The sequence below is a fragment of the Lonchura striata genome, chromosome 10 (assembly GCF_046129695.1).
Source record: "Lonchura striata isolate bLonStr1 chromosome 10, bLonStr1.mat, whole genome shotgun sequence".
NCBI classification, from domain to species: Eukaryota; Metazoa; Chordata; class Aves; order Passeriformes; family Estrildidae; genus Lonchura; species Lonchura striata.
This window is the reverse complement of record NC_134612.1, coordinates 20,985,978-21,011,004: the sequence shown is the minus strand read 5'-3', so window position 1 is coordinate 21,011,004 and position 25,027 is coordinate 20,985,978. Positions and strand designations below refer to the sequence as shown.

Below are 25,027 nucleotides of genomic sequence, written 5' to 3'. Positions count from 1 at the left end.
AACAGCAGGACACGGTGGCAGGGGATGGTGTCACCATCACAGGACAAACTGTGTGCTCACAAAGATCCTGCAGTCTCACACTGCATTAGCTCCTGCTGCTGTTTGCACCTTGTCTTATGTGAAAATGTGCCAAACCAAATATTAAAAATAGTGTTTCAGTCTGTCACTTCCCCAGCCTAATGATCTGAAAATCTTCCATCCTAAGCATCTAAAAATATTGGTATATAACATTCAGCCAAGGTAATATCAAAATATATTTTATTCTGGACCTCTTTCAGATCTGATTCAAATTACAGTTGTCAAAGCAATACAATGCAAAGGGAAACTGCAACAGAAAATGTGCCTAGAAGGGATATAAGGGCCTTGGGGACAAATCATTGTGATGTAGAACCAAAATACATCATAAAGTGTAATTAACATGGTCCAGGACAGTATAGAACATCTATATCAGTCTTCTTTAGACAATAATCATGAAAACTGAACAATAAAAGTCCTTTAAACAAGTACAAAAAACTGTCATGGGCTGGTTTACACTTTTACAACAGTTGTAGTTTAACTGGATAACTGAAGAAATGATGCAGACATTTTAATCCAGTGCTATAGGTAGGCTCACAGAATTAGACCCAAAGGATTTGTAACTCCAAATGAAACCATTACAACTACAATGTCAATGTCAGGAGAGAGAGAAAATTACTTCTGTATTCTAGAATTACTGTTCTGCACACTGCAGTCTGTTGAGGACAAGATTGCAAAGTACACTGGACTAGCAACAACATGCAGACTGTTTTCTTGTATTTACCCACAAATGTCAAAAAACATTATGAAGTAAAAATGAATGATTATTTAAAAATAAAAAAAACCCAAAAACAAAACAAAAACATGCCTCAAGTTATTGTCAAGCTTCAAACTTAAAGGCAGAGAAAGCGAATTATGTACTCAAAACTACTGATCTGAAGCACTATTAACACTAAATCTGCAATCCACTCGAAACGGCAGATTTTCCTGCTCCGTCTGCCTCCCACCAGACTGACAGTGAAGACAGTCACACTTTCACAGCTCGTGGTATTTCAGAGCTTTCTCTAGAGGGAGAAGTGAGGACTGCTCCATGTCTCTCTCCCTATGGAAAATGTCAGGGATCTCGATGGAGATTACTGCTGTCTCCTGAAGCCGCATTTGCTTCTAACATGCCACAATGCTGCTTCTGCTTTCTTCAGGCGTCTGGAGAGGGTGGAAGCGATCCCACCGGGGAATGGCTCTACAGGGCTTTGGGAAGGGAGGAGCTATCCTCTCATCAGCCAAAAAGGAATGGGCTAAATCCAGCAGCCCTGCTGTGGCAAAACCCCACAGACACCGGGGCACCCTCGGCTCGAGGGGGATGAGGCCGATTTTGTCCCCGCACCGCCAGCGCTCGCCTGGCAAGGCTGAAGTGACGGGACAGCGGGATTCCTGGTGAAGTAAAGACTGGAAAATTCGGGTCCCAAGGCTCCCCTCTGCTGAGCAGAAAACCCTCTATTTACAGGCTGAACCCCCAGTCTGCAGTGGCAATGAAGCTCCTTTAGTGAATTCATGTGTCAGCTGCTGCGGTCGCCCTGTGCCACCCACTGCTCTCCCTAAACACAAAGGACATTCCCAAGGAACAACGCCCCATCAGATGCCCCAGCATGAGGTAAGCAGTGCAAGGAAAAAGGAGTGCTTTCTAAAATGAAAAATCAATTAAAACTGGTAGAAATCTTTGGCCTTTCTCTCAAGATGCATTAAAGTGTCACAAAATCAAGAAACATGCTTCGAAATGCCACGTCGCTCTGACTCTGGTAACTACTACCTCCCCTCCACCCAACCCAGAAAAAGAGGCACTTTTAGTGTTTCATATAAGATTTCCAATCATCTAGTAGACATGCTAAATAACCCTGCACAATGGTAGTCCCAGAATAAACTCAGTTTATCAACATTACAAAGAGTCTAAAAAAGCTTTTATGAAGACCTAGATATTGTCTTAACTACACTAAAAAGTCCACTGGTTGGGAATCTTTACATCAATTTAAAAATGCAGAAAAAGGTGAAGTAAAAATAGAAAAAGACGAACTCTACAGAAATCTGGATCTGGTCATGCAAAAATGACAAACGGGATTCTGAGATGAATGCACAGAAAGACAGCGAACTCAAGAGCAGTTCATTTCTTATCCCATGATTAATTCTGAGCCCAGCTCTTCTCCTTCCTTTTATCCCCTGTTTGGATTTTTGCCTGTTATGGTGTTGAACTGATAAAAACAGGAACGACTCCATCCGTAAGACTGAGCTTGCACGGACACGCTACACAAAGTCAGGGCCTTGCTGCCATTTGGCTTCCCCTTTGAAAGGAGCAACGTGGGCAGTCTACCCCACCCTGGAACACGAGGCCTTTGTGCTGTAAGAGCCAGCAATTAACGTCACGGCTGTGTGGTGCTCTGGTTTTTGGCTGGCGGGGTGGCAGAACGCGGCGTGCGCGGCTCCGGGAGCAGGAGCAGCACTGTGGCATGCGAGGCAGGACAGCTACGGCTGGAGCTCGGCTCGGGGACACGGCCTGGGGACACTGGCCTGGCCCCAAGGCAGCAGGACACCTCGGCTCAGGGATGCTGGCCTGTCCCCAGGGCAGCGGGACACCCGGCTGGGGGACGATGGAGCCGACGGAGCCGCCGCTCCTGCCGGCCCCACACCTCACCTGGACGCGCTGGAGCTCTGCTGTTCTCTAGTTCTGAGTGTGGGATGCTATGCTGAAGCCATCAGAATTGCAACCAAAAGAGCTGATGATTGAGAAAGAGGAAAATGGCAATACCCTAAAACGTGGCTGTGTGATTTTGCAGCTATGTCACAGAATTCCACCACAATTCGGTTTAGATTGGCTGAAAGAATCATCCAATAACTTTTATGAAAATGAATAAACTGTCCATATTAAAATACAAAAGTACTATCAAGAATCACTTCTGACTTTCAGATTTAAATTCAGTGCAATTGACAAATGCATTGCTAAACGAAAAATGCAGCTTAAACATACTCAAAACATTTGTGTCTATTCCTGGGAGCACAGTTTAAAATTATTGCACAGATTTTTTTTTTATTTTTATTTTTTTTCATTAAATGACAGAGGTCAGCCACAGTCATGGACCTCCAGCAATAAAAGCAATATTTCAAGTGCCAGACACTCAATATATTAGGTTTCCTACATATTGTAACTCACAGGGTAATTGCTCTAAACATTTGCAATATGTTCCAAAACCCTAAAAATAGCTGGCACAGAACCACCACAGATAACTGTCTTATGGATATGACTTGGTGTTGGTTTTAAATGCTGTGTATGATAGCAGTATAATCCTGGGGTGTATATAAACCATGTATTATTGTTGACTTGTCTTAACCACTGGCAAATTGCTACCCTACCTTAGCCAAACTCAGACTTGCTTCAAGTCATGTTTATTTCATGGAAATAGCAGAAATTGATGCCTAAAGAACAATGGTTAAAATGTCAAAGCTGCATTATCTCAATTAAATGAATTTATACTTAACTTGGAGGGGGGGAAAAAACCCCAAATGAATAAAAAAATAGGTTAGAGACTAACAATCATAAGTCACAAAATTAATTGTGATTGAAATAGTGTTATAAAACCGATAACTTTGCAAAGCTCTGTAATATAAACCATTCCTTAAGTAAAATGTCTGTGACATAAATTTGACAACCTCTCTTTTTATAAATTTACACTCTTGGAATCTTATGCAAGACATGATGCAACCTTTTCAACTACACATACGCATAAACACAACCTCATGCTATCATTTACAAATAAAATCACTATTAGTATACTTTTAATCACATGAGCAGAAAAAGGTTTGCCATATACATCTGTCATTGTAAGAAAAATACTTGATATTGTAAACAGAGTAAAAGACACTATATAGTAGTGATTATTAAAAAAATAGCAGCTTACATCTACCCTATATTTGGAAAAAAATGTAGTCACGAGATACAATAAACTGCAGGACTGGAGCAGCAGGGGAATTAGTGCAAGTATTCATCTTTTAAATAAGCTGAATCACTGCTATTAAAATAAACTTGAAGCAAGTCCTCTGTTTAAGATCTTTCTTTTTAAAATCTAAGGTAGTAAACATTTTGCCTCTTAATGGCAGTGTTATCAAATATATGCCAAAGATTTCATTTTAATAAAGAAAAATTACATGAAATACTTTTAATACTGGAGTTTGGTTACATTTATAAATCTAAGCTCCTACAAATAATGATGGGCAACTCTCAAAGAAGCTGTGGCATGAACCCTTGTCCAGAAAGATCTTAACCTCTTAAACAAAATCCCCCAGCTATACTTTGCTCCTTTTCACAATAGTGCACAATTTAACCATATTTTAGCTATGGTCTTAAAGCAACAGAAGATGCATTTTTCCTCTATCTTTTTCTCTTTTTTTTTTGCATCCCTGTTTGTTTTCTTTTTCCTGTGTTTTTGTGCCCTTCTGTTCTTAAGTTTGGCAGAATTATGTCCCAAATAAGAAATTACTGCATTTCAGCCATGTCACCAGAAAATCAAACTTAGCATTATACCCATTTCCATCCTGCTTTGTAGATGAGGATGTGGAATATCACGCCACAAAGAAGGATTTTTTTTTTTTTTTTTTTTTTAATTCTTCTCTCTCCCTAATCCCTTTTCCACCCTCCCTCTGTTCACAAAATTGTGCTCTGGGAGCCACAAAATGTACCAAACATTATCAGGTTCAAACTACCTCTTCAAAGAATGCATCAAAACATGTTTCAAAGAAATGCCTCTTTTTTTTTTTTTTTTCCCAAGGTGAAAAAATATAAACAAGAAACTAAATCACTCCCTTACTTCATGCATCCGTAAACTTAACCAAAACAAAACAGAAAACCCAATGTTTAAAAGCGAAGAAAAAAAACTACTGCTGCAGATTTCTGTAAGTCCATTTTCTCTGTACACACAAACTGCTCAACTACTGAGAAGGAAAACAAAAATACCCCATAAATCCACATGAGAATGGATTTCATGGGGGAAGGGGTAATGAAGGCTGCCATTAGTATCTTCTGATTTTGGTATGTATATGGGTCTGCTCTTGTATATGGTATATTTCTCTCTCTCGCTCTCTTCTGTTTTTCATATCCAAAAACCTTTAAATGTTATTTTGGGGCACAGCAGATTCCAGCACTTGGTGAACAGGATTCACAAGCTGTGACAAAACTCTGTCATCCTCTTCAGGGTGTAATATTTTTTTTTTTTTCTTTCTCCTCTTTTTTTTTTTTTCCTCCTTTTTTTTTTTTATATACAGTATATGTATATATTTCTTTTACATTTGGCTGTAGTGGACTGGCCATGGTTCGATTGGGACTATAGCAGTACATGGGTCAGGGACAGTCATTTTGGCTATGTACACATTCATAGTCGGTCCATGGCTTCCAACTAAGAGCGCTATTTCCGGAGGTCTAGTACACAAACCTGCAAAGAGAGAGACACACATACAGCAGCTGCACAGCACCACGTGCTTCTGCAGCTCTGGGGGAATACCAGAGCAAAACCTGCCACAGGGATTGGGTAAGCTTAGCCTTGTATCTATCACAATGATTAAATAATGACCAGGTGAGCCCTCTATGAACTAAGGGCACTGCTGCCTCCAGAATTGCTATCAGAGCAGCAGCAATATCTTATGTAAGCTGTTTGTCTGTTATTAAATACTTTGAGGCTCAGAACTTACTCGAATCTAGTTTGTAAAAATAGAAAATGAAATTAAAGTACATGGACAAGTACTAAAATAGATCAGAAATCCAGTTAACGGTGTACAAATTCCAGTTTTAGTTTTCCCAAAATCTCCACTAAATAGTGCTTCTGGGTCTATCAGATAGAGAAATCTATCAGTAAAATGTAACCACACACCAGCTGCAAGCACATTTAAAACAGAGTGGAGGAGAAGGGCTTTTGCTACCTTCTACAATAGAGAACTAACTCTCTACAATGGAGAACAAAATAAGCCAAACATTTTTCAAAATACCAGAATCTAAGTGAAAACAAATGTATTCCAAGTACAATCAGCCTCTTGGGCCAAATTAATTGGAGGACTGGAAAGGTTACACAGCATGTATAAAAAAGGATCATCTGAGGAGAGTGACAATCAACTTCTACTCAGGATATGCCTTGAGCTTTTGTCCTTTTATGATATTCCCTATACTTAAAAGACTAAGATGATATAAAGACCAATCAAAATTAATTCTCTAAAATTTAGGCTTCTTAAAATCCAGAACTTCCTATTTTGTGATTTGAATTCTAACAAAACAACCTTACTTACAAGCAAGGAGCATTCAGGAGGGAATTGCTTTGGCACCTGTGCTAAGATGCCACCTGAGACTGCACTACTAAACTGCCAGGATGGCTTTTTGCTGATGTTTGTTAAAGGAAGCTGCAGCACTTCAGAACACAATTCCCTCATCAGCCTTATTTTATTTAATTTTGCTTTTCCTTAGGTTTTCCTCTTCTTTCTTTGCAAGACAGAGGCAAGCAAAAGCCCCAGGACTGTGCTCCTGATGCAGGCCCTACACATTCCCCTCCCACTGCAGCTCTCTGCAGGGCAGTGTCAGAGCAGCCAGGAGCTGATGCTCCAACACCCTGCAGTGAAATGACAGTGGGAGCATTCACGATTAGTTAAACATGATTTTGTTCCCTGCTTTTCCTAGGCAAAGTAAGCAGACTGATATTTATATATAGCTGCTGACATTTTTAGGAACTTTTTAATTACAAGCATTTAGAAATCTGCACTTTGTTTTGCTGTTGAATGCAATGCAGAAGGCATTTCATTCCTGTCATGCATTAAAATAATATCACCTACACTGAGCATTTTCCCTCAAAAAGGGCAGAGAAAAAAAAACAAATTTCTTTCCAAACCAGCCACACTGAACACACTGACATAGTAGGCACCAGAAGGAACAAAAAATATAGATTGGAGGTATCTCCACCTTCTGAGGTTTTTGGACTGGAATAAAGGTATTCTCCTTAAAATACCACAGCAGGTTTACAGTTGAAAATCTACAGGTGAGCTGGCTGTATTCAACCTTCAGCTAGAGAAGGAAATTTTGCCTCCATTGTTGGTTAAATGATTTCCAGAAGATGTTTGTTATTAGAACACCAGCCAAGTCAAGCAACACTTACTGAACCATCTGAAGCACTTGCTCCAACTTTGTCTCCTGCTGCATTCCAGCAAACCTCAAAAATCCCTCCTGTTCCCCGATAACTGTGAACTAGGGCACCTGTCTAAAAAAGGGACAAAGAAAGAAATTAATACAAAAAAATCAGAGTGAACAAGCACAATTTGTACATGTAACATTTCCCCACTGCTTTGAAAAGCTAGAATTCTCAGAAGAAAGTGGTCCAGAAGGGACTGTGGACAGTCTCAGCACCTTGGTCAACAACGTGGAACAACCATTGCATCTTGAGCTCCTGTGTTGGACGGGCAAAACTGGGCATGGTCACGACTACTTCCAATTACTAAAATGAACCTTTCAGAAATTAATACCCCATGCCCAATAGCCAGAGATTGCAGCATAACTGACAACAAGGTCTTTAGACTTTCAAACATTACAAGCCCTTTTTTTCTGTCAGAAAAACAGAACAAGTAATAGTATCCTTTTTGAGAAAGTTTCACAGAAATACTTACGTCATCATTATCTTCCCTCACTTTGCATTCTCTTGTTTGTCAGTGAAATTCAATGAAACAACCAATCAGATTAGTATGTCTACACCCATTCATCATTTATCACAAAAGCCCCTGTTTTATCAGGAATTTAAAATTCAGAGTTAATGAAGACTATTTTTAGATTAAATATGTTCTTAGAAAACTTTTTTCAAGGGGTGGGGTTTTGTTGGAGAGTTTTTAGTTGGGTCTTTTTGGTTTGTTTTTTATCTTTTTGGTTTTTTGCTAAGACAATGTAAAGACAAGTATTACTTCATCACAGCAAGCATTCAAAGTGAGAAATTACATGTACAACCATTAAAAGAAATTATCTCAAAACAAAGAGAAACCAAACCACAACCTCCTCAACACTGACAAGAGCAATACCTGTGTATTCCAGATGTGTACACATTTGTCAAAGGAGCCACTGGCCAGGTACCTGCCATCAGGACTGAAAGCTACACTGTACACAGGTTCTTGATGTTTTGTCAGAGTATGAATACAAATTCCTCTGTCTACATCCCATAACCTAACAGTAGAATCAAAGGATGCACTGTCAAGGGAAAAAAAAAACACATTAATTACATCTCAACACAACATATTTTTGTACTAATACAAACAGAATATGATTGACAATGATAAAGTTTCTTAGGTGCTTCAAAACATTCTGTGAACTTACATTTGTAGAAAATGAGGTAAAATAATGTTTAACAAGCATTTAAAATGAGGAATAAATAGTACCTTGCTAACATAAGATTGGCATTTGGATTATTTGTTCCTGGTCCTGTAGGACTCCATTTGATAGTATAAATTTCTTTGTTGTGTGCTTGTAAATCATGGACACAACTGTCTTGTTTCATACTCCAGATCTATGATAAAAAGAGAGGAAAACACAAATAATTTAGCACAATATTATACTAAAATATGTTTTACATGTTTCTTCTGTATCATTTGCAGGCTGGTTGGTCTTTTAGGCTACTCCAAACATTTACTATGAGTTCTAGATTTCTAGAGTAAGTATGCCAAATTTTATTCCAAGATGTTTCATTCTTTGTGTTCTAAGTCCCCAGTGAGGTTAATTAATAATAAAGGTGCTGCCTGTAGAAATCAAACTGCCTGAGTGAACTGTAAGCCCCTTGAAAAATGCAGGGATGAGAGCAGATGCTTAAATGAGAAGAGCAATATGTAAATGTTCACGTCTGAGTTTATAAAATATCATGGTCCTATTTTTAAATGAACTTCTTGCTACACAGACTGAGTGAAATAAAGGGATAGTAGAGAAATCTTCTGTTTTCATACAAATCCAGAGACACAAATACCACTATGGCATTTTCCTGACTTAGTATTTGCCAGATTTCGGTGTTCAGTACTTCACAGAGTTCATTAGAGGACTCCAACTACTGTATGATCATGCTCAACAAACAAAATAACTTTATTCTATTCAGAGTTTACATGTCTTCTACAGAAGGGATTTGGGAAGGCTTTTATACCTTTTCCTACATGTGACATTTGATACAGCAGATAACCACCAGAATGATATTTATAATAATATCTGCCGCAGTAATGCTTTTAGTTCACTTTTTGTTGGAAAAAGCTACCAGGAGCATGTTGAAGCCCATTCATGTTTAAGATGCAATTGAGGTGCATGTGTAAATAAATGGTGCTTTTCAGAAATGCTGCTTTGCTGAAGAGGAAATTGATTTTCAATGTGCAGATAGAACTGAAATTGTTTTCAGCTTAATAGTTTCAGTTTAATTCAGTTTAATCTAGCTTCTCTTCCCAAAACTAGCACAGATGAAAGAGTCCGTATCAGCTGCCCTAGAGAACATTATGTTATAGATAGAAACTGACCAAGTAAATAAATCACTAGGCACCTTCCATGTGCTTCCAAACCTGGTATTTATTCCTTCTGCCATTGAAAAGTGATCCACAAGTAATTAGTGATGTGTAGACTTATCCTCCAGCACTTGGCTTTTGAGTTAATCCTGAACAAAACAGTAACAATTCTTTCCAGCCTGGGCTCCATTCAAAATAGCCACCAAGAAGTTAATTACCTGAATCTCAAAAATGCTGACACATTCCCAATTGTCACCTCTTCTCATGAAGAGGCAGCAGCAACAGCAGCTCAAGCTCCAGACTGGAATTCATCACCCTGGAGTTTCAGCTGTTTAAGTATTAAATACCTGGCTCAAGCTGGCTATTTTGACTCCATCCCATGCCAGTGGAGAACAACTGATGCTCTCAGGGTTTTCCTCATCACACTTGACTTAAGACACTTAACTTAGGAAAGGATAACTTGCTCTTCAGCAGTGCTAGACAGTGCTGATGACTGGAGATGTCTAGACATCCAGCTTTAGACTGGAGGCTTAATGCTTAAGTGTTTGTATTTAGATAAGGTGATTTCCCTTGCCAGAGCCTGACCGTGTGCCAGCAGGAAGGATATGTGGCTACTCATTCAGCCATTCCCTGATTAAATAACAGTGAGCTGGATGGAATTAACTGTCCCAAGGGTTACTAGTAGGACAGTGCTGTCAATGTAAAAAATGTATCCTGAAACTCTACCAAGCACAGTGCTGAAGGTCCCAGTGAATGCAAAGCATCTGTACCATGGAAGCAGCACAGGCCTGTCAGGCATTAACAACCTCACTTCTGCTGGTGGCAGGTTTGTAAGGATCTCTAGAGTGCCCCGCAGTGACATGTGTAAGCAGCAGTGTCCTCTGCACTCACAAGTTTGCCCCTGTTGTACAAGAAAGCACACAGCTGTGAATCACTTGGAGGACAAGTGTAGGTGTGATAGAAAACTGCAGAATGACTCCTGATGAACTAGAAAAGCCCAGGAGTGCACATGGCCTCTGAAGAAACAACATGCCAAAGATCTTAACCAGAAAGAAGAGGAAAGCAGAAGAAAACCAGGAAAGGAGCAAGTCACCCATTCTTGTATGTGCTACCTGACATGCATTCCAACTGTTTTCTTTTAACCAAAAGCAACCATCAAGCGTGACAGCTTAATGATTAATGACCTGATTCTGTGAACAGCTAAAAGCACCTAATAAATCATGCTCCAAGTCTCAGGCTGGCAGCCTGTAACAAGCTCTCTAGACCAAAGCTTAGCCCTGATTAATACAGATTTCTAGGATTGCCTAACATTGTTATATTAAAAAAGAACAAATACTGGACACAGCAAGTACAGTGATACTGCCACCATGTCCAGGCTAATGGAGTGCATTCCAGAGTCTACAAAGACAAGGGCCAGCCCCAGAACTACCATTACCTTTAGAGTCATGTCATCAGAGCAGGATGCCAGCAGATTGCCAGTTGGATCCCATTTGATTGCATTTACTTCATTCTAAAAGTGAACAATGAGAGTAAGTTGGAGTCTTCCATTATAAAATTATAGCTTGCTTACAAAAGATAAAACTGGACAGCAATTATGAGCATTTGTGTAATTATCAGGATTTTAACACTTAATTTTTATTCATAACTTTGCCTTCAGTAACAACTAAGAGCTTTTTGCTATCCATTTATCACATTTTCCATGCATTCTTGTATACCACCTGGTAAAGTTTTTGGAGTTGCCATGCTTCTTCCAAAGCTCACTCTTGCACCCTGGCACTGGTAAAACAAGCTGCACATGGGGGTGAGAATTGTTCTGATAATCACAGAGACTGTGATTACTATAAGACCTTGACCACAATTACCTCTGTGTGCATCTACTGCCTGTAGCCAATTACACAAGTGCTGGGTATTGGTAAGTTTACTGAGCCCCAATCTCTCAGGAATAAAAATATCACTTTTTGCAGTACTTACTGTGTGACCCTGGAAGGTTTTGATGGGCCTATCTTGTCCTAGTTTACAAACGTGAATACACATGTCTGTACTGCAAGAGGCAAATGTGTTGTTACTCTGCCAATCAACATCTAATGCTGGTGCTAAAAGAAAAAGAAAGATATTTAAAGCTATGGTACACACTCTGCAGGAATCTGATGTACAAATTTAGCATGCACCACCTTGGAACATAAGGAAGCAATCATAAATTTTACAGCAGTTCTGAAGATAAACAATATGAACAGTAAAAAATGCAGCTAAAACGAGTCATACACTAAATGGAACAAATTTAATATAAGTCATCATATTATGGAACATATTTGAAATCAAAGTTACACAGAAGACAGTGCAGCAGGACATCAAGCTGTAGTTAAGTCATCTTTAAACAAACCTCAAGAGTCAGCACAAGGAACAGGTTCCCACAACTTCACACATCATCATGCATGAGCTCATCTCCACCAGCAGCTCCTGCTCGTGCTCAGGGATGGGTGAGGATTTATTTCCTTTCTTAATTCTAGTATTTAAGGTGTGGTAACTTGAAGCTTAATCATGGGCAACATCAAGCCAGCTATTTATGGCAGACAGCACAGAGAGAACTGCCTGGAGTAAATGCTGAGTTGATGTTTCTGACTGCTGTCATGGCACTGGAAATGTGGCACGAGGGGAAGGACTGGGAATGAGACACGTTTCTGAAAGCCCTTCAATGGCACGTCTGCCACCCTGTCCGTTCTGTTTTCCACCTAATTCTGGCAGGATTGCTCAGCATGCAGCCCACAGAACAATCTGTCTGACCTCCTGCACTCCCACCCCAGCTGGCCAGTGAACAGCTTTCAGCTGGCTTGTGACCAGACAATCCAGGGATAATGGGACACAGGGTGGGATCTCTGCAGCAGGAGGATGAAACGCAGTCCTTAGATGATAAACAATAATCCCCTGTGGCCTGGCCACATCATCTGTCTGCCATCATACTACAGAAAGTCAAGAATATTTGTATTATTTATCTCTTATGGCTTTGCTGGAACTGCAGTAAAACTACAAGTTATAAAATCAGAACAAATCTACCTTTGTTTACATTCTCAATATTCCAATATGGGAATAAGTAACCAAAGACTAGCTGTAAGATTTTTAAATTATGCAAATAAGTACCACAAACATCAGACTTTTAAATTTATTTTTTAAAATAACATGTTTTTGTCCTTTCAGATGAAAAATCTGAATGATGAAATCAAGACTTACCAGAATGAAAAGGAAACTGTTGCTTGGCTTCGCCAGTGTGGGCATCCCAAATAATTGTGGTCTGTGTTAAACAGATAAATAAATAATAAACAAACTTGTACAAATTGCTGATTCCCCCACAACTACCACCACTCACAAGTATGAGAATACCTACCCTGCCCACCATCACCCAAACCTACTCTTGATTATACATTTCTAGAGTTTGATCCAGTACTAAAAGAAATAGTAGTAGATGTACAGAAAACAGTAGAAAATTTAAGATTGCAGCAGAAAGATCTTTAGCCACAACATTTTGGGGTCTAGAGAAAAAGGGAATTTGTGGGCTTTTAAACAGTTTTATCCCCTTAGCCCTATTTATATTCTTGTCATCCATTCCACACACCTATTTTAAATTCAAATACTTGTATATTCAAATTACAGTATCAGCTCCTCACTTGCTCCTAAGGAGATGTTATTAACAATTAGTCACATATTGAAAAATTTAAGGGTGTAATTTCCTTTTATGTTGTTCTCTGCCAATACTTCCATAACCTTCTGGTTAAAGAAATCTTACATGACAAAATCGGTATCTTATCAGTATGTTATATGCCAATATCCCTGCCCTACCTCAATGATCAATGAAAATTTTAACACCAAATACAATGGAAGCATGAACTGACCACACAAAATTATGGAAAAGGAGCCTAAGGTTGGTCATTCTCTCTGCTAAAGTGGAATATTTTTCAAAGCATAATCTCAGTTTGTCTAAGTAGTTTTATTGACTGAAATAAGGTTTCTATTTCTTCCTTAATTATTTTCCTGCAAACGAAAGCTGTACCTCCACAAATATTTAAAAACTGGCATAACCATCACAGATGCCAAAAGAGTAAACACAATCCTTTCCATGCTTTGAGACATTAAATTTTCCTTCCTTTGTGCCAGCACAAGCATTTATAAAGCTGGCCAATAAAGCAAACCAAGTAAATGCATGCAGGGGAAAAACAAATAAAGGAGAAAATTTACTACTTTACATTGACACTGCCAGTTTTAAGTGGTTGTACTGAGGTTGCAGTTTGCCACTCTAAGAGAGAACCTTTGCTGACTTCTGCAACTTGAATCAGTTACAGAGGAAAAAATCAACTCTCCTAACTCTTGCTATAGTCTATTTGATTCTCTGGAATCACTTTAGGTGCATTTCCCCATCACTCTGTGCCCTTCCTACCATCCATACATAGAACCTCTCATACTAACAGCAGCTCTGAACTGGAAGACCTTGTAAACCTGAATTTGTTTAGACATGTGAAATAAAACACAGTAAACAATGAGCTCTGTGGCATTACACAACTGGCAGCTCCCCAGTCACATATATCAACTTCCCCTATGTTCCAGCTCTAATCTTTATACTTATTCTCAGGTTTGACTGATATCCAACTCAGCCTCGACCTACCCCTCTAGTACATTTATTTTTCCTAAGGCTTTGCATGAAGTGCTTCACTGAATTTAGATGGTTTGGTTTTACAAAGGTTTAATGTTTCTGGTTTCAATTAGTTTCCAACTCAGACTAACCTAAATGGGAAGAGATCAACAGACACTGTAATCTAGGAAATTAAAATATCTCAACAAACTACTATAAAACCCAAGGAAACATAGTTAAGCATAACAAGATCTTTGTAAGCACACATTTACATCCTATGCCTTTAGTGTCAGTTACTTACTTTGCATAGTTTTGCTATTTTGCTTACAGTTAGATTATAATGGTGAAGGAAAGAATTTTAATTTTACCAAAGATTATCTCACCTTGTCCACTCCTGCACTTAAAATGAAGTTTCCTTTCTTGTTCCATTTTAACGCAAATATAGGACCTTTATGTTGCCCTAAGGTGCTGGCAAGATTACCTGAAAATTTATATTGATATGAATACATTAAAAAATAAAAAACTATGCCGTGAGCCACAATATAGGAAAATATATCGTAAATTAAAAAGCATTTTGCTTACCATCTTTAGTCCATATCCTTGCAAAGCCATCGTAAGACCCAGTTGCTAGAAGTGTACCTTCACTCTGCCAGCAAAAAGGTTATTTATTTATTTATTTATTTTTACTGCTTAACTCAAAGAGCACTAAGCAAATTTGAGGTAGAATAGATCTGCATAGGATTTAGGATATTTTACTGACTGCAAGTTATTAGAAAGAAGTATAACAGAAGAAGTTACAAGAGTCATCAAAACAGAACTATTTCAGGTGCTGCCACAGAGGCACCGCTGCCGTCACCTAGAAGTTGCCCGTGAGGTGCTGTCGGCAGGGTTTTCCTGGGAGCACTGGAGCGCTGCCAGGAGCTCTGCTGCCAGGAGCTGTGCTGCCGGGAGCTGTGCTGCCGGGAGCTGTGCTGCCAGGAGCTGTGCTGCCAGGAGCTGTGCTGCCAGGAGCTGTGCTGCCAGGAGCTGTGCTGCCAGGAGCTCTGCTGCCAGGAGCACTTACGTTCCAGTCCAGCGAGGTCACGTCCTTGTTGCTGGGCACGTCCTGCCCGCCCTCGCGGATGCAGTGCCGCAGCACCAGCTGCGTGGAGCCGCTCGTGCTGTTCTCGCTCAGGTTCCAGATCCGCGCCGTCGAATCGCCGGACCTGCAGCACACCCGTGGGGACACAAACCCTGCGGGTCACCCGTGGGCCGGCCACGTGTGGGCATCGACACGTGTGGTTATAGTGACAGGCTGTAGTGTTAGGTAACATGCAGTGTGCCATATACCAATAATACACACTGTGCGGCATTATAATATGTGGTATGAAAAATAATAGAAAATATACATTGTACTTTTATATATACAGTCATATAAAGCACCATCTCTATTTTATACATATTACATATACACATTTATATTTACATTTTATGTATTACACATACTTTTAACATATATTACATTTATATGTACATTATAAAAATATTTATATAATATATATTATATATACTATACATTTTATATATATTACACATACATATATACACATATGTATATATAGTATGTAATATAGAATATAATGATATATGATACATGCTGCACAATATATATGCTATATGATGTATATTATAATATATAGACTATATATTATAATAAATATATTTATATATTATAACATTATATTATATTATATTTTATTATAAAACATTATATTATATTTTATTATATAACATTATATTATATTATATAACATTATATTATATTATATAACATTATATAACATTATATTATATAACATTATATTATATTATATTATATTATATTATATTATATTATATTATATTATATTATATTATATTATATTATATTATATTATATTATATTATATATTGGTTATTTATTAATTATATATTAATAAGAAATAATAATAAAAGTCCATTTTAAAGCACTATTCTGTAAAGAACAAACACTGTGGCTATTTGATGTTTGGGGCAGGTATTCCCTGAGCCTTCTTCCCTTGCATAATCATCAATAATAATAATAATAAAAATCTCCATTTAAAAGCATAATAATAATAATAATAATAATAATAATAATCTAAATTTTAAATCACTAAAATAATATTATAACATTAATATTTAATAATTATAATAAAGATAATAATTATTATAATACTACTAATAATAATTTCAAAGCACTGTTTTCTACACAGCACCGTGCCATTTGACGCTCGGGGTAGGTGTACCCTGAGCCTGCTGCCTCCCATGCAGCAGCAGCGTGCCCCAGCACAGACCCTGCACACACTCACAGCAGGCAGTGCACATACCCTGAGGCCAGAAGGTCACTAACGGGATTCCAGGCACAGATGAACACTTCGGATTCGTGGCCACGCAGCACCACTGCCTTGTTGGGAGGGATTTCCACATCTCCATCTACTTCCATCATATCCGTGTGATTATCTGCATTATGGGAAACAACAGTACACAGAGGTGGATTTTAGTATTTGGGGATATTGTGATTCCTGTATGGTTCAGATTCTTCTGCCATGAGTGCAAGAATTCACAATTTATGTGATTCAAAAATTTGACAGAGCTGTCATGCTCTTTTATTTTTTAAGTTCCAATTAATGAAGCACTATAAACAGATGGGGAGTTTCGAAAATGTGAGAAAACTCTTCGCCCCTGTAAACCTTCCCCATCCGCATGGATTTAAATTTGGAGCTTTAGAATTAGGGCCAAAAGTGAATTTTTTGCTATGTTAAAAAATAAATGCTGTTACAAGTACTCTTGTTTTTCAGGCCCAATACTGCAGAGTACAATATGTTACTAGTCTAGCTTGTGCTGAAAGAATACATTTATAACACATTCATTTTCAAAAATCTCTCTTTTCACCAATTGCAGTCTAACAGGTTTTAAATCCGTATCTCTGACACTCCATTTACAAAATGCCTTTAATGAATATAATTACATTTGGTGATAGAGTTAACATAACCAAGCTTCTCAAACTTCATCAGCAATTACCATGGAATTATGGCAGTGTAACTTTCTGCGTGGAAGTGAGATTGAAACCATATTGTTCTGTAGAACGTACTAGGGGTAATTCAACTGACAAAATAGTTTTCTTGGCATCTACCATCAATCATTTTCTATTATTAAAAATAAATTCATGATGAGTGCAAATGCAGAATGTAAGGAATGCTGCACAGTTCACCTGCTCCATATTTATTCACTGCAGTTAAAGAAAACATTTCACAGCTATTGCTTAATTTAGCATTAAGGGTTTCTGCCACTGTTTGTGAATGTGAGAAAATAGAGGAGGCTATTAAAACATCAGTATTTTTTCAGAAAGAGCACCAACATAAAGCATTGCTTCAGTCAGAGGATCTGTGCCAGTCTGAAGTGCTGTACAGCCAGCAGGGGTTGCTGGTAGATCACATTTAACAGGGCTGAGATCCAAGGTCTACCTCTATCCAGCTCACAGTTATCAAGTAAACACTCCTTTGAGATTTTTAAATTAAAGCATCAAAGTAGAGACCTCATTTGTTTCAGCCAAAGAACATTTCTAGCTTTTTATCATATATACTAACGAAAAAAATCTAGTAAAATCAGTCTGTAAAACTTGTACGTGGCTCAATATTAGTATTTTCTCCAAAATGGCATTTTTTCAGGTGTTTTTACAGAAAGAACTGTAAATCCCACACTTAAACATACAATTCAGGCTTCCAGAAGAGTATTTACAAAATCACAGTTTAATGCCTGACCCAAACTTTTCCATACTAAGCCTTATTGCAAGATATGTTCTTTTGACCAGTGATGACAAACAGAACCCATTTATTTCACCAATCACAACTGAAATGGAATTCATGAATAAAGCAAACTTGAGAGCAGTTGCATCGAGCAATTTTGAATAAAAAAATAATGAAATTGATAAAAGTGACAAGGGACACAGGGCTTGTCCCAGCAACCCCTGACCTCAATATCACTAGAACAGCTCTTGGATTCATGTGTTTTACAGAACTTTTTGGAAGAAGTTTGAAGAGCTTCGCCAGCAATACTCAGTTTTAACCGGCCATGGACTGGCAGACTCCTTTCCTCATTTCTTGTACAGGAGTCTTTTTTTTCTTTTTCTCCTTTTTATGCAAGGGCCCTGTGACAAACATTTAGGTGATGGAAAAGAAGCAGTACTGGAACTGAGACCAGTCAAGGGAATATTGTGAATTAATGAATTCAGAACTTTGATTCCTGCAACCCCAGATATCAAAAATGGAGACAGCCAAAGGTGAGACACGATCTGTTCAAGGATGACCCATGATGAAGGAATTCTCAGCAAGATGAAGGGTTACTCCAAACTCCACATTTTTACCTCATTGTCTACAAGCTCATACAATGATAAACAACTACAAAGTGCTAACCCAGCTTAAAGCAATTTCTGTCTCAACTTACTTGCTATAGTGTGTGCTCCGTTTTCCTCTCCATTTGCAGTATTTTCTCCATTTTTTGCTGATCCCTGTTGGTTGGTAGCAGCTGCAGCTGCAGCAGCTGCTGCCTGCTGTTGTGCAAGTTTGTCTCTGTAGGCCTGTTGTCTTGTCTGTACCACATCAGGCATCACTGCATCTATCAGTGAGAGAGACTCTATCGGCCTACCATCAAACAAGGTACCATCCTAAATTACAGCACAGGGAGAAAAGAAAAAAAAAAGATAACACCAAGTACAAATTAACATTATGGACAAAGATTCCAAGCAAAACTAAAGAAAATATTTTGATTTAATATAATAAACACCATATGGTGTTGGAAGTGGTATCTCATCATTGTTGTGGTCAGGACTGGAATTTTAGTTTAAAGTGGCCACCATAAATATGTAAAAAAAGCCACCACAGGCCTCTGGGAGAGTCTGTGGAATCAAAAGTTACTTGTTTTGACTTTGCTGAATTGCCTGCTAAAGCAAAAAATTCTGTAAGCTATCTATGAATACGATTTCAAACATGAATGGCTGCAGCAAAATCTAATGGTTTGTTTGGAGTGAGAGCTGCAAACATTGCAACTCGGGTCACTGACTTGTGAAGTTATAGTCTTATTAGACTAATACTTTCCATAAACATATTATCTGGGGAGTTGACTAGTTTTCTTCCTTTTTTTAAACTGTGCTGGCATGCTTTCAAACAACAAGGAAGAATTTTATCCTGAAATGGACAAGACCCAGTTAAAAATACCCTTATACATATGCTAGGGCTTTGTAAGGATCTATTTTTAGTGAATACAAGGATTCCTTGCAATAAATATAGGGTCTTCTTCTATTCCTACCACTTGCTTTATTTTTCTGAGGCTTCCTAAAGGAAAGAATTTGCTTCACTAGGACTGTGAAAACCACACAAACAGCAGACATAAGGGAGGACTGGAAAGTGAGCAGAATTAATGGGGGGAAAAAAAAGTTTCCTTCAGTAATCTGACTGACACACAGACAGGTTTCTCACCTTCCAGGCAAAAATGAGAATGGAAATTGAGGGAGAGTGTCTGCAGCATCAGGCAGGAAGATACATAGCTTTCTGTACTGCTGGAATAACCATTTAAACATCAAATTTAACAGATCCTGCTCAAGATGAATTAGCCAGCTGAGGCAAAAGGCAAACTGGCATATACCTTCAGCCTTCCTGCCACAAATCCAAAGCCTCTCTCTCCTTGGAAATCTTGCCTCTGGGCTCACATTACTTCACTGTGATGACACAAGAGCCCAAACAAAAGCTGCACAGTGCTCTCCCCACATCCCTAGTGCCAGTCTACAAAACTAAAAAATGAAGAGATTACTGGTCTCAATTATCCTAGGATGCACTACAACATTAGAGTAGGGTCAAATCTCTGCAGACAATGGACCTTTAAGCAATGAGCCACAGCACCATGCCTGGTGTTGTGCACTGGGCAGAACCCCCACCCAGCTGTGTCACTCTGGTTCCACCACTAGAGTCATGGTGAGCAACAGAAGCAGGGAATCTGAAGTAAAAGTAAATAGGACACAAGAAAGTTAAAAAATATTAACATTCAAACTTACTGCAAGCAAGGACACAACGCTCCAGCAGGCAAAGCCTCCTTACCTCATTAATACTGACTTCTGCCTCTACATACTGCAGACCTTTCTGGATGATGGAAATCAAAGCAGCTGGTGGCACCAGAGCACCATTTATATTAGACTGGCTGATATGGCTCTCTATACCAAAGGTAAATGCTGAATGGGAAAACCCTAAAGACAAGGCAAAGACATCAGAATTGATTTACAGATAGACAATGCTACTTGCTGTACCACGGTCAGACCTTCTGTTAAAAACCTGTGCAAATTATACCAAATAAATGCTATACTTGTCAAAAACTTGTCAAAACACCTCAATTCCCTCATAGTTTAAATGTACAAAGACAGAAAAGCAAAGTTCGTCTATAAACACAACAATTATTAATTACAGTATCAATGGCAAAACATTTGTGCACGAGTCAATATAAAATACACAATTCACTGTAGCATTTAAATATGTTTGTATATTCAAAAACTAAATGTTTTGACATTGTATCATATGTAGTATTTAATTAAAAAATATATATCCAAGACACAAGACTCACTTGCTATTTTCACTCACTGATTTGATACCCATCAAAGTGAAATGGATCTGTCTGTGAACAGAATTCAGCTCATGGTACAGTGCTGCCATAATTGTACATGCTCTGGCATTTAGAGCTACATCAGCACTGTGCACTGATTAAGAAGTGGCAAACATGTTATGGTGCAGCAATGGTAGCTGCTTGCTATTTATTTGAACACCTTGAGAAAGTGAATTTAAGCAAGAGAAAAATAGTTGTTTCAGCAAGTTAACTATTGTCATGGCATTTTTTCTTAAACCATTTTATTTTTTTTCCTTTTTCCCTGCCACGTAAGCAAGAAGCTGCCTGCAAATTTTCAAATGAAGATGAAGCAATTTTGTAAGTTTGGCTTCTATGACAAAAGCAATTTGCAACTGGCATAAGAGTGTGTAGTAGTTTTCAGTACATTCAGGCAGAAAAATGAGGTTTTGCTTTCTTTTGACAAGCAGAAACTGTAAAAGTCTGCCATCCACCATTGCTTCTGGTGCTTCTCTTCTCAATTTGGGAAGTCCATGAGCAGTGGACATATGTTGCATCAGTCAAATGCATTTCCAACAAGCCTGAAGCCACCTATCAGCAATCACTAAACAAAAACTATGAATCAATAAACATTGAAACACCAAGGTAAAATATGAAATATATGTGTATATTTTCTTATATATCTGTATGTATATACATTAAAGATGATCTCTTAAAGCTCCAGTCTTAAATAACAGTGTATTTTGCTTTAATATGCAGATTTCTTTTATGTACTGCTGAGATCATATTCCCTCCTTCCAGCTGACAATCATCACTTGTTCATTTACTAGGGCATGCCCTGACTTCCAGTCAGATCTTCCCATTCTAAATGTAGGCTGTGTTAAGCAATCAATATCACAGTTGTGAGTAAAAGATGATGTTGTCTCTTACAGAGCTTCACAAATAACCACCACCACAAAACTCCCTGAAGCCATATGGCTGCATCTAGAAACCCAAACATGCAACACAAACTCAAACTGCTGATCCGACTGGGCTGGGGAAGCTTTAAAAATAAGGCAGCACTGCTGCATTCTTGTGTTGTACAGACACAGTCAGTGTGGAGGGATATGATAAGAAAAAGGTTTATTTTCAAGTCTGACAACATTCAAGTGTCTTTTGCTCTTTCTTCTAAGAAGCAGGAGAATCCAGCTACTCAGAAGGACAAGATCCTCCAAAAAAAGGTCCTGGAGGGATGGAGGCTTTTTGGGTTATTCCTCTAAAAAATCTGTTTATCTCTATTTAGAGTCAAGTGATACAAGCCATAGTCACAGTTGTCACTTCTTCCTTTCAAACACAGCCACATCTGCCCTCCCAGTCATGTTCAGGCAAGGAATTCGGCTACACAAGACCAGCTGGCAGAAACACCATCACTCCAAAACAACAGGAAAAACCAGCATTTTGCTGATCTTTCTATTTTCTTCTTCAGGCAGCCCTGAAGAAAATGGTGCAAAGTGCCATCATCACCCTGCAGAGAAGCGATCTCCAGAAAAATGCATTTTAGCAATCGAGTGAGTCCTTGACTGCCATCTGAAGACTACAAATGACTAAATCTGATTAAGTTACAGAAGGTAACTTGGCAGGAATTCATTCTCTTGTTGAGAAGAAACACCAAGAAACAGTTCAGACAGAAGCACATGCCTACTGGCAAAATAGTTAAATAAGCCTGTGTTTGCTAAAGCCAGTTGCAGATGAAGATCAAATAAATTATGCATTGTTTAATAACCAGAAGTGTAAAAACTCACCTGACTCTTGCAAGTATCTATATACCAGGAAGTTAACCTCATCACTGCTTATACTCATCTTTATTCCCAGTTAAACCATGAGGTCACAACAAAGGACACAACCCTGCAAATAATAAAAAAAAAGTAGGTCAATTAAGTATTTTTAGTACCTAATAGGTATTTCCCAACAAATGCTATATTTATAAAGTAAGTAGCTCCCTGGCAGCATTGACAATGGCTTTATTTTATAATGCAAATAAGTCTACTGGAGTCATTAAAAAGTCATTTGTCTCACCACAAAATAAAGGTCAGTAAATTAAATATTAATGGGACAGATTCTCATACGATGCAAGTTGGTATGGACTGGGGAACTCTGCTGTTTAATACCAGTACTAAAAAAGGCTTCATATCACAGGTTTTACAAAATAATCGAGCAAGCTTCATCCCATCTACATTACTGCTATGGAATACATTTTTTATAACATGGGGCTCTCTCTGCCTGGTTAACAAAGACCAAGACCGTGATTTCACATTGGCATCCTGGCAGGTTCTCACTTTTATGTTCTTATCTACTCCAGTTTTCAGGTTATGTTCTTATCTACTCCAGTTTTCAGGTACTCCTGCTCTAGTAAAAAGGTGCAGAACAGTACGAGCTACAACATGGTGTCTGTTCAAACAAGCCCAGCTAATCCCACTAAAGATTAGAAAACAGCCATGTCTTTTGGCTTTGCAAAAGGAATTCTTGACATTAGAAACAAACTTTAAACAGTCTATTTTTAGTAACATTTCCCTAGGCTTTCAATCAATGCTTCAAAAATATTGATGGGATATATATATACTTACACACACAGTTTTTTTCTTGATTTTAGTAATGGCCAATATTTAGCAAGACAAATCACGTATCGGACTATAAATACTTTTGATTATAAACTTGGAAAATATGAGGCAACAGCAGTCTTTAAGACATGAAGAGACAGAATACAGTAATTTTTCTAACTCAAAGTCTTGTTTTTGAGAACATTCTCATGATGTCTGAATGTTTGAAAACTCTGACCTTTCCAAGTAAACAAGTGAAAACATCAGCTTTCAGAACATGTTATGAAATAATGTCCACCTCCTGCTCCAATTATCTGTCCAGCACTTTCCATCAGCAAACCTTCCCAGGTTTTTACCCAGCTGACCACCACTGCTGCTTCTCCTATAGAACTGGAATCTGAGAAGGCAAAGTGACTTTCCTACTGCTATTTGACAAAGTTTTACCTGGGATCTGATGTATAAAAGTACTAGAGAATGGGTTTTCCTACATCATTCAAAATAAAAAGCTTTTGCTACATGGCTGCATGGTCAGACCACATCCCACTGCTGCTCCAGTGGGAAAATGGTGAATACAACAGAAAGTAACAACTACAAAGTTGTGATTGGCATTATAAGGCTGCCATGTGGATTCCCCCTGGGCATCTTTTCCTAGCAAAAACTCCCAAGGTAACAGGAGAAAACAACCATACTGTTTTTCTTATCATCCAACTCTGAGTTTTACCAGTCAGCTGCAACTCAGCTGGACAGTGGGAACAGTGCTCCAGGATTGACTTTCCTACAAGTCCCATCGTGCTGTAAAAACAAGACTCAAGCCCCTCATGATGAGTAGAGGCTGAAGGATGAACTCAGGTATGAAGAGGAGTTTATCTGCCTGAAACCACACATGGATATCCCCAAAACTGCCCCAGGCATGAAATCACCCAGCTCACAGCCATGCTGTGGGGGAGATGGCTTTAGTTTCTCAAGGAAAAAAATTAAATTGTAGTTCTACTTAAATCCTTTTCATTTCTAAAGGAAAAAGTTGCCCCAAGACAATTACTTCTAATTAGGTGCAACATGACTGGTACAGGGAGGTACTTGATACCAACCTTAGTCCACCTCTCCACAGCCCCAGCCACGCCTGGGGTACAAGACATCCCTGCCAAACTCCAATACATCTTTGAGGACTGTTTTACTGAGCAGAATGTAAAAGGAATGGCATTTTTAGCCATTTAATGCATTAGCAACCAATTCCACCATGTGCAGGACCAAACACTAATTTTATTCAGCTAAGTTTTGTTGCCATACGTGGAGCAAATTATCTTTCTTTAAGACTTTTTTACACAAAAATGCTGTAGGAAGAGGAACAATATTTTCCTTCAGAGAAGGTAATTAATTTTAAAGAGGCTCATAAAGAAGGTTTTTTTTACATTACATACACATACACAATTGGCAGTATTTTTTTCACAGGTCTGTCACAGAGTTTCAAAATCCTGCTGCATCACCAAAAACGATAGATCAAACCACAGAAATCTGATGAAACTGCTATTTGTCACACAGAGCGGTCCTGAATTATTTATATAAAGAGGGCTCCCCCCTCAAAGCAGAACTGTGGAGGTGCCACATCAATTCACCTGTTATGTAGCTGGGTAGCTGAAAGAAGAAAAAA

At 38.5% G+C, this 25,027-nt stretch overlaps 1 protein-coding gene across 5 annotated transcripts in view; it reads right to left on the bottom strand.

Annotated features, from left to right (window-relative positions):
- Positions 1-240: 240 nt before the first annotated feature.
- TBL1XR1 (TBL1X/Y related 1) overlaps positions 241-25,027 on the bottom strand; it is a 107,657-nt gene continuing 82,870 nt past the window's right edge. For 4 of the 5 annotated variants that reach the window (XM_021548234.3, XM_021548235.3, XM_077785729.1 and 1 more), the window contains 14 exons: positions 22,585-22,687; positions 20,290-20,435; positions 18,644-18,863; positions 16,528-16,660; positions 15,225-15,366; positions 14,744-14,807; positions 14,545-14,642; positions 12,769-12,829; positions 11,515-11,636; positions 10,979-11,053; positions 8,449-8,576; positions 8,095-8,260; positions 7,188-7,289; positions 241-5,486 (listed from right to left, as the gene is read on the bottom strand). In XM_021548234.3, the coding sequence (XP_021403909.1) occupies positions 5,460-5,486; positions 7,188-7,289; positions 8,095-8,260; positions 8,449-8,576; positions 10,979-11,053; positions 11,515-11,636; positions 12,769-12,829; positions 14,545-14,642; positions 14,744-14,807; positions 15,225-15,366; positions 16,528-16,660; positions 18,644-18,863; positions 20,290-20,435; positions 22,585-22,642 (1,542 nt within the window). In that variant the 5' untranslated portion in view covers positions 22,643-22,687 and the 3' untranslated portion in view covers positions 241-5,459. Of the gene's footprint in view, positions 5,487-7,187; positions 7,290-8,094; positions 8,261-8,448; positions 8,577-10,978; positions 11,054-11,514; positions 11,637-12,768; positions 12,830-14,544; positions 14,643-14,743; positions 14,808-15,224; positions 15,367-16,527; positions 16,661-18,643; positions 18,864-20,289; positions 20,436-22,584; positions 22,688-25,027 lie in introns of those variants that run through there. The other variant, XM_021548237.3, reaches the window with a different exon arrangement.